The 9,030-nt window shown below is 40.9% G+C and overlaps 1 protein-coding gene across 1 annotated transcript; it reads right to left on the bottom strand.

Moving 5' to 3' along the window:
* Positions 1–7,340: 7,340 nt before the first annotated feature.
* On the bottom strand, positions 7,341–8,315 carry LOC110573666 (olfactory receptor 5-like). Its single transcript, XM_021682285.1, has one exon. It carries the CDS (start codon positions 8,313–8,315, stop codon positions 7,341–7,343), a length of 975 nt encoding a protein of 324 aa, XP_021537960.1.
* Positions 8,316–9,030: the final 715 nt, after the last annotated feature.

Raw genomic sequence — 9,030 nt, 5'->3', positions numbered from 1 at the left:
GAGAGGAATTGTGAGCAAATAATACAATATACCTGAAATAATTCTATTATTTGTATTTTATATAAGTAAATTAGGGTCAAGAGATTTTTAAAACCACTTAATTGAGGTACAATTGATGTGCAAAAAGCTATACATATTTAATGTACATGACTTTAAACTAGGATCTTGAAGAGAAATCTGCATTCCATGTTCATTGTAACATTATTCACAATAGCCAAGATATAGAAACAACCTAAATGTCCATTGACAGATGAATGGATAAAGAAAATATGACATATACATACAATGGAATATTATTTAGTCCCCCACCCCCCAAAAAGGGGAATTCTTGCCATTTGCAACAACATGATGAACCTGGAGAACATTATGGTAAGTGCAATCAGCCAGACACAGAAAGACACGGTATGGTATTCTTTTAGGGAGCAGAGATCTGGTGCCCATCCCCAGCTAAGGAGGCTCAGTTCTGCAGGCAGAGCTATGATCATGAGCATCCAGGAGCACAAGGTACCTGAGTCAGATGGGCACAAAAGAAGTTGTGGCATTAGAGATGCTGCCTGTGTGACCTTGAGCAACTTACTGAACTTCTCTGAACGTCGCCTTCCTCAACTCTAATTGGGAATAGTCATCTACCTACCCCACGTTGACTGATTTATCACAAGGTAAAATTTACAGAGTGGTTTGCATCAGCTAAAGGGAGGGAGGAAGTTGTGTCAACTGATACTACATATTTTCCAAACTATTTGAACTAAATCGTCTCATTTCTCAGATCATATTACTGGACATACTACTTCTGTCACTTAACAATGCTTGTGTGAGACAGGCATATAGAGAATTTCCATGGCCATTTTAAAGGTTTTCAAGACACATCTCCAAAGGCAAGGGAAACAAAAGCAGATATGAATTTTTGGGACTTCATCAAGATAAAAAGCTTCTGCACAGCAAAGGAAACAGTCAACAAAACAAGGAGGCAACCCAAAGAATGGGAGAAGATATTTGCAAATGACACTACAGATAAAGGGCTGGTATCCAAGATCTATAAAGAACTTCTCAAACTCAACACACAAAAAACAAATAATCAGTCAAAAAATGGGCAGAAGACATGAACAGACACTTCTCTGAAGAAGACATACAAATGGCTAACAGACACATGAAAAAATATTCATCATCATTAGCCATCAGGGAAATCCAAATCAAAACCACACTGAGATACCACCTTACACCAGTTAGAATGGCAAAAATTGACAAGGCAAGAAACAATGAATGTTGGAGAGGTTGTGGAGAAAGGGGAACCCTCTTACACTGTTGGTGGGAATGCAAGTTGGTACAGCCACGCTGGAAAACAGTGTGGAGGTGCCTCAGAAAATTAAAAATAGAGCTACCCTATGACCCAGCAATTGCACTCCTGGGTATTTACCCCAAAGACACAGATGTAGTGAAAAGAAGGGCCATATGCACCCCAATGTTCATAGCAGCAATGTCCGCAATAGCCAAACTGTGGAAAGAGCCGAGATGCCCTTCAACAGATGAACGATAAAGAAGATGTGGTCCATATATACAATGGAATATTATTCAGCCATCAGAAAGGATGAATACCCAACTTTTACATCAACATGGATGGGACTGGAGGAGATTATGCTAAGTGAAATAAGTCAAGCAGAGAAAGTCAATTGTGGTATGATTTCACTTATTTGTGGAACATAAGGAATAGCATGGAGGACATTTGGAGAAGGAAGCGAAAAATGAAGGCGGTGGAATCAGAGGGGGAGGTGAACCATGAGAGACTATGGACTCTGAGAAACACCCAAAAAACAAATAATCAAGTCAAAAAATGGGCAGAAGACATGAACAGACACTTCTCCAAAGAAGACATACAAATGGCTAACAGACACATGAAAAAATGTTCATCATCATTAGCCATAAGTGAAATACAAATCAAAACCACATTGAGATACCACCTTACACCAGTTAGAATGGCAAAAATTGACAAGGCAAGAAACAACAAATGTTGGAGAGGTTGTGGAGAAAGGGGAACCCTCTTACAGTGTTGGTGGGAATGCAAGTTGGTACAGCCACTTTGGAAAACAGTGTGGAGGTGCCTCAAGATGTTAAAAATAGAGCTATCCTGGGGCGCCTGGGTGGCTCAGTCGTTAAGCGTCTGCCTTTGGCTCAGGTCATGATCCCAGGGTCCTGGGATCAAGCCCCACATTGGGCTCCCTGTTTGGTGGGAAGCCTGCTTCTCCCTCTCCCACTCCCCCTGTTTGTGTTCCCTCTCTCGCTGTGTCTCTCTCTGTCAAATAAATAAATAAAATCTTAAAAAAAAAATAGAGCTACCCTATGACCCAGCAATTGCACTCCTGGGTATTTACCCCAAAGACAGTGAAAAGAAGGGGCACATGCATCCCAATGTTCATAGCAGCAATGTCCGCAATAGCCAAACTGTGGAAAGAGCCGAGATGCCCTTCAACAGACAAATGGATAAAGATGTGGTCTATATATACAGTGGAATATTACTCAGCCATCACAAAGGATGAATACCCAACTTTAACATCCACTGGATGGGACTGGAGGGGATTATGCTAAGTGAAATAAGTCAAGCAGAGAAAGACAATTAACATATGGTCTCACTCTTATGTGAAACATAAACAATAGCATGGAGGACCACAGGGGAAGGGAGGGAAAACTGAAGGGGGAGAAATCAGAGAGGGAGGCAAACCATGAGAGACTATGGACCCCGGGAAACAAACTGAGGGTTTTGGAGGGGAGAGGGGTGAGGGGAGGGGGTAACAGGGTGATGAGTATTAAGGAGGGCATGTGTTGTGATGAGCACTGGGTGTTATACATAAGTAATGAATCATTGAACACTACATCAAAAACTAATGGTGTACTATACAGTGGCTAACTGAACATGATAAAAAAATAAAGGTTTGTGAAGGCATAAAACTCATAACAGATTCAGTCTTTTACCTATGGATAAATATAGGAAATTTTTAGTTTATGGTTATTGCAAGAAATGTTACAATAAACACTTTGATTAGCTACCTTTGTCCACATGTCTGAACAGTTTTGTATTTTGCTGGAAAGACTGGTTAATGCTATGACAACAATAACCCTGAAATCTCAGTGACTTAATTTAATAAATGTTTATCAATTGCTCCTGTCCCACGTCCATTGAAGGTTGGCAGGTGGGGAGGATTCTGCTAACCACGGTCAGGAACTCAGGTGGGAGAAGTAGCCACTGTTTTGAAACTTGCCAGTCAAGACAAGACAAGACAATGCAAGACAGAAGAGAGAGATCAGGAGGTCCCACACCAGGAACTCAGTGCTTTGGCCTGTAAGTGACATAACTGCTTGTTGGCCAGAACCATTTGCATGACTTCACCCACCCACGTGACTCTACCCACCTGCCGAAAACCCAGAAAGTGCAATCCTACATGTCCCTGGCAGGTAGAGGGCTGGAATCATTGATGAAGAGCATTAACGACTATCTCAATATCTATAGCACAAAGATAAAATGGCAATTGCTGTATCCAAATGTATGTGAATTTGAACTTGAATTACTATTGGCAAATTGTTCTACAAAAACAATCTGCATTCCCACAGCATCTTAGAGAGTGCCTCCCCACCCCTCCATCAACCAACACTGGGTTTTCTCAATTTCTTTCTTTTTTTTTTTTTGCTATGCAGAAATTCATCATATTACTTTGATTTTCATGTCTCTAGTAGTGGTGAAGGTTGAGCATCATTCCATAGGCTTATTGGCCTTTCCTATTACTTAAAAAACCAAACTATTAGGCTTTTTGTCTTTGTGAAAATAGTCCTGAATGGGTATCTCTGTAGCTCAGCTTTTGCTCATTTCCTTCATTTTTCCCTTCAAGATAAATTCCCGAAGTGGAATTGCTCGATACAAGGGCATTCAGATTCTCAAGACTTTCTGTATTTATTAACAAAATACCCTTCTAAAATGCACCAGTCTGTATGGTCACAAACAACACCAGAACATGCTCATTTCCCTTGAGGTATTGTCAACATGAATTTTTACTACTTAAACTAAAAATTAAAAGTATGCACAATATATAAATGGATCAAATCAACACATTGTACACCTTAAATTTACACAATGTTACATGCCAACTATATCTCAATAAAGCAGGGAAAAGTAAAAGTAAATTTAAAATAAATTTAAGATGAGCTAGTGTGATGAGTAAGTCATCCCATAGAAGGTCATTCTTTGAATTTCTATTTTCTCCTATAATATGTTTATTTATTCAATTATAAAGGTCATACAAATAATCCTAAAATTTGTATGGAACCAGAAAAGACCCCAAATAGCCAGAGGAATGTTGAAAAAGCAAAGCAAAGCTGGCGGCATCACAATTCCAGACTTCCAGCTCTATTACAAAGTTGTCATCATCAAGACAGCATGGTACTGGCACAAAAACAGACACATAGATCAATGGAACAGAATAGAGAGCCAGAAATGGACCCTCAACTATATGGCCAACTAATCTTTGACAAAGCAGGAAAGAATGTCCAATGGAAAAAAGACAGTCTCTTCAACAAATGGTGTTGGGAAAATTGGACAGCCACATGCAGAAGAATGAAACTGGACCATTTCCTTACACCACACACAAAAATAGACTCCAAATGGTTGAAAGACCTCAATGTGAGACAGGAGTCCATCAAAATCCTAAAGAAGAACACAGGCAGCAACCTCTTTGACCTCAGCTGCAGCAACTTCTTCCTAGAAACATCACCAAAGGCAAGGGAAGCAAGGGCAAAAATGAACTATTGGGACTTCATCAAGATGAAAAGCTTTTGCACAGCAAAAGAAACAGTCAACAAAACCAAAAGGCAACTGACAGAATGGGAGAAGATATTTGCAAATGACATATCAGATAAAGGGCTAGTATCCAAAATCTATAAAGAACTTCTTAAACTTAACACCCAAAGAACAAATGATCCAATCAAGAAATGGGCAGAAGACATGAACAGACATTTTTCCAAAGAAGACATCCAAATGGCCAACAGACACATGAAAAAGTGCTCAACATCACTTGGCATCAGGGAAATCCAAATCAAAACCTCAATGAGATACCACCTCACACCAGTCAGAATGGCTAAAATTAACAAGTCAGGAAACGACAGATGTTGGAGGGGATGTGGAGAAAGGGGAAGCCTCCTACACTGTTGGTGGGAATGCAAGCTGGTGCAGCCACTCTGGAAAACAGTATGGAGGTTCCTCAAAAAGTTGAAAATAGAGCTACCATATGACCCAGCAATTGCACTACTGAATATTTACTCCAAAGATACAAAAGTAGGGATCCGAAAGGGTACATGCACCCCGATGTTTATAGCAGCAATGTCCACAATAGCCAAACTGTGGAAAGAGCCAAGATGTCCATCGACAGATGAATGGATAAAGAAGATGTGGTGTATATATATACAATGGAATATTATGCAGCCATCAAAAGGAATGAAAGCTTGCCATTTGCAACAACGTGGATGGAACTGGAGGGTGTTATGCTGAGCGAAATAAGTCAATCAGAGAAAGACAAGTATCATATGACCTCACTGATATGAGGAATTCTTAATCTCAGGAAACAAACTGAGGGTAGCTGGAGTGGTGGGGGGTGGGAGGGATGGGGTGGCTGGGTGATAGACATTGGGGAGGGTATGTGCTATGGTGAGCGCTGTGAATTGTACAAGACTGTTAAATTACAGACCTGTACCCCTGAAACAAATAATACATTATATGTTTAAAAAAAAAGAAGACGAAGATAGCAGGAGGGGAAGAATGAAGGGGGGGAAATCGGAGGGGGAGACGAACCATGAGAGACGATGGACTCTGAAAAACAAACTGAGGGTTCTAGAGGGGAGGGGGGTGGGAGGATGGGTCAGCCTGGTGATGGGTATTAAAGAGGGCACGTTCTGCATGGAGCACTGGGTGTTAAATGCAAACAATGAATCATGGAACACTACATCAAAAACTAATGTACTGTATGGTGATTAACATAATAATAAAAAATAAACAAAATAAAATGCAATGAAATAAGTCAGTCAGAGAAGGTCAAATACCATATGATTTTACTCATATGTGGAATTTAAGAAACAAAAGAAACAAGCAAAGGGGGAAAAAACTACAGAAAGAGGGGGCAAACCAAGAAATAGACTCTTAACTCTAGAGAACACACTGATGGTTACCAGAGGGGAGGTGGGCAGTGGAGGGGGGAGATAGGTGATGGGGATGAAGGAGTGCCCTTGTCATGATGAGCACTGGGTGATGTACGGAATTGTTGAATTGCTATATTGCACACCTGAAACTCATATTACATTGTACGTTAACTAACCGGAATTTGAATTAAAACTTGAAAAATTTCAAAAATAAAAAGCAAGAATAAAAAAAAAAAAAAGCTTATTGCTAAATATTCAAATACATAAAATGGAAAATATGGGTCTCCTGTGGTCCCACGTTGGTATATACCCTTTCTGATTCCTTTCTAGGTATGTGCTAACTTGAGTAACTATTGTAATTAGTGTCTTTATCATTACTGTTTCACAAAATGTTGACATAATTCATGTACTGCTTCTTTCATCTTTAACTCAACAACAGACCACCTCCCCACCACAGTTTCTAGTAGATATCAGTGGTCTAGTTTAATCTCTTCAACGGATGTGTGTTATTTCATAGTGTGGATACAATGTAATATATTTAAATAATATCCTGTTGATGGGCACTTGAATTATTTCCAATAATTTATAATATATAATGTTTATTCCATATCTCACAATTTTTCAATAAACATTCTTGTACATATGGTTTGAATGATAGTATTTTTCATAATATTTTTCAGGAGGCATGGAGTAAACTGCTATCTTCGGATTAAATTTACTAGAGAGGCTGCACATTTTTTTTGGTAGACCATCAGTCATATTTTTCCTTCAATAACCTTCCTGTTCATGACCATTTTTCTTTTGTTTTTCTCTTAGAGTACTCCTATTTTTTCTCATTTATTTTAAGAACATCTTCATACATTTTTTTTAAAGATTTTATCTTCATACATTTTGTTGCAAATATTTTCCTCCAGGTTTCTCTTTGCCTTTGAGTTTGTGTCTGTGAGTTTGGCTGTGATAGTTTTATTTTTTTTTAAGTTTTTATTCAAATTCCAGTATAGTTAACATGCAGTGTAATATTAGTTTCAGGTGTACAATAGAGTGATTCAACACTTCCATACATCACCTGGTGCTCATCGTGACAAGTGCACTCCTTCATCCCCACCACCTGCTTAACCCATCCCCCCACCCACCTCCCCTCTGGTGACCGTCAGTTTGTTCTCTTAAAATCAGGAGTGGGCAAGGTCGGTTCTCGTTGAAGAGACCCAGCGTGAGTGGAGAGTTTTCTGCAGCGCCGTGTGGACCTCCCTGTTCCGTAGGCAGTAGATGATGGGACTGCACATGGGCGTGACCACCGTGTAGATGACTGACAGCACTTTGTTGAGGTCTGTGGAGTTGATGTGGCTGGGGCGGGAATACATGAAGAGGACCACTGCGTAGAAGATGCCCACCACCACCAGGTGGGAGGCGCAGGTGGAGAGGGCTTTGTGGCGGGTGGCAGCTGATGGCATGTGAAGCACAGTTCTCCCGATGGCCACATAAGAGGCCAGAGCAACGAGTAATGACCCACAGAAGATGATGATGGCAGAGATGAAGTCCACCAGCTCGGTCAGGGCCATGTGAGTGCAGGACAGGTTGAGCAGAGGGGAGACGTCACAGAAGAAGTGGTTGAGGACGTTGGGGCCACAGTAGGACAGGCTGGCGATGCATGCTGTTTTGATCACCGAGACCAGCAGCCCCCCAAGCCATGAAGTCATGGCCAAGCCCAGGCAGACCTGGGGCCTCATGAGCAGTGGGTAGTGGAGTGGGCGGCAGATGGCCACGTAGCGGTCATAGGCCATGGAGGCCAGGAGGGTGCACTTGGTACTAATGAGAGCTATGAATAAAAAAAGCTGAATTATGCAGGCAGTGAAAGACATATGGCATGGACTGGACCTCAGCCCCAAGAGCAGGCTGGGTATGGTCACAGACATGTAGCACATCTCTAGGCAGCTGAGGTTGCCCAGGAAGAAGTACATGGGCTTGTGGAGCTCGCTGTGACTGCAGACAAGGTAGATAATGAGCGTGTTCTCCAGGAGGGACAGCAGGTAGAGGGTCAGGAAGATGGCAAATAGGCCAATCCTTATGCCTTGCCTGGCGGACAAGCCCAGTAGGATAAACTCCTGGATTCTGGACATATTGGCCAATTCCAGAGACCTCTCCATCTAAGTGGAGAAAGAAATAAGTTAGCAGAGACCATGATCCAGGCAGGAGTAAATGGTAAAAGAGGAAGCATTGGGGCTCCAAGAGCCAATGTACGTGCCGTAGGCTGACTGTTGTCAGGAGGACTGGTGAGCTGCAAAGTTGTAAAACCGGAACCGAAAATCTTCCACCTGTACTTAGCAAATCTGTGATCTTCGGCAAGACATTTATGAGCCTCAGTTATCTTTTCTGTAAAATGGAGGTGAGAGCTATGATCATTCTTTCTTTTCTTTTTATGACTTTAAGTGGTGTTTTCTAGGTTGGATTTATTCCTTCCTTCCTTCCTTTCTTCTTGAAAAGTTTCCCAGATCTAAATAGTTGTCTGCACTATTCTAAATAAAGGAAGAATCACAATTCCTTTATTCTGAGACGTATACCTCTTTTAACTGATGATTGAATTTCTGGAGGAAATTTGCCATTGCTTATTAAAGTACCATCAATAATGGTTTTTCTAAGAAAGATCAATGAGTAATTTCCTTCGTGAGTATTTCTAAAAACGACCCCTTCAAGAAAGATAACATTCTTTTTTTAAGGAAAGAAAATATATGTGTTAACATCACTTACGTGCCCTTACATTGTACTGCACTTTTTAAACAGATCAATTAATGCTCACAACCCTAGAAAAATAGCATGGTTTTATCCATTCCTACACAACTATACTGAGGCCCATAGGCAGTG

The sequence above is a fragment of the Neomonachus schauinslandi genome, chromosome 16, assembly GCF_002201575.2.
Source record: "Neomonachus schauinslandi chromosome 16, ASM220157v2, whole genome shotgun sequence".
Lineage (NCBI taxonomy): Eukaryota > Metazoa > Chordata > Mammalia > Carnivora > Phocidae > Neomonachus > Neomonachus schauinslandi.
This window is presented reverse-complemented; position numbering and strand designations above follow the sequence as displayed.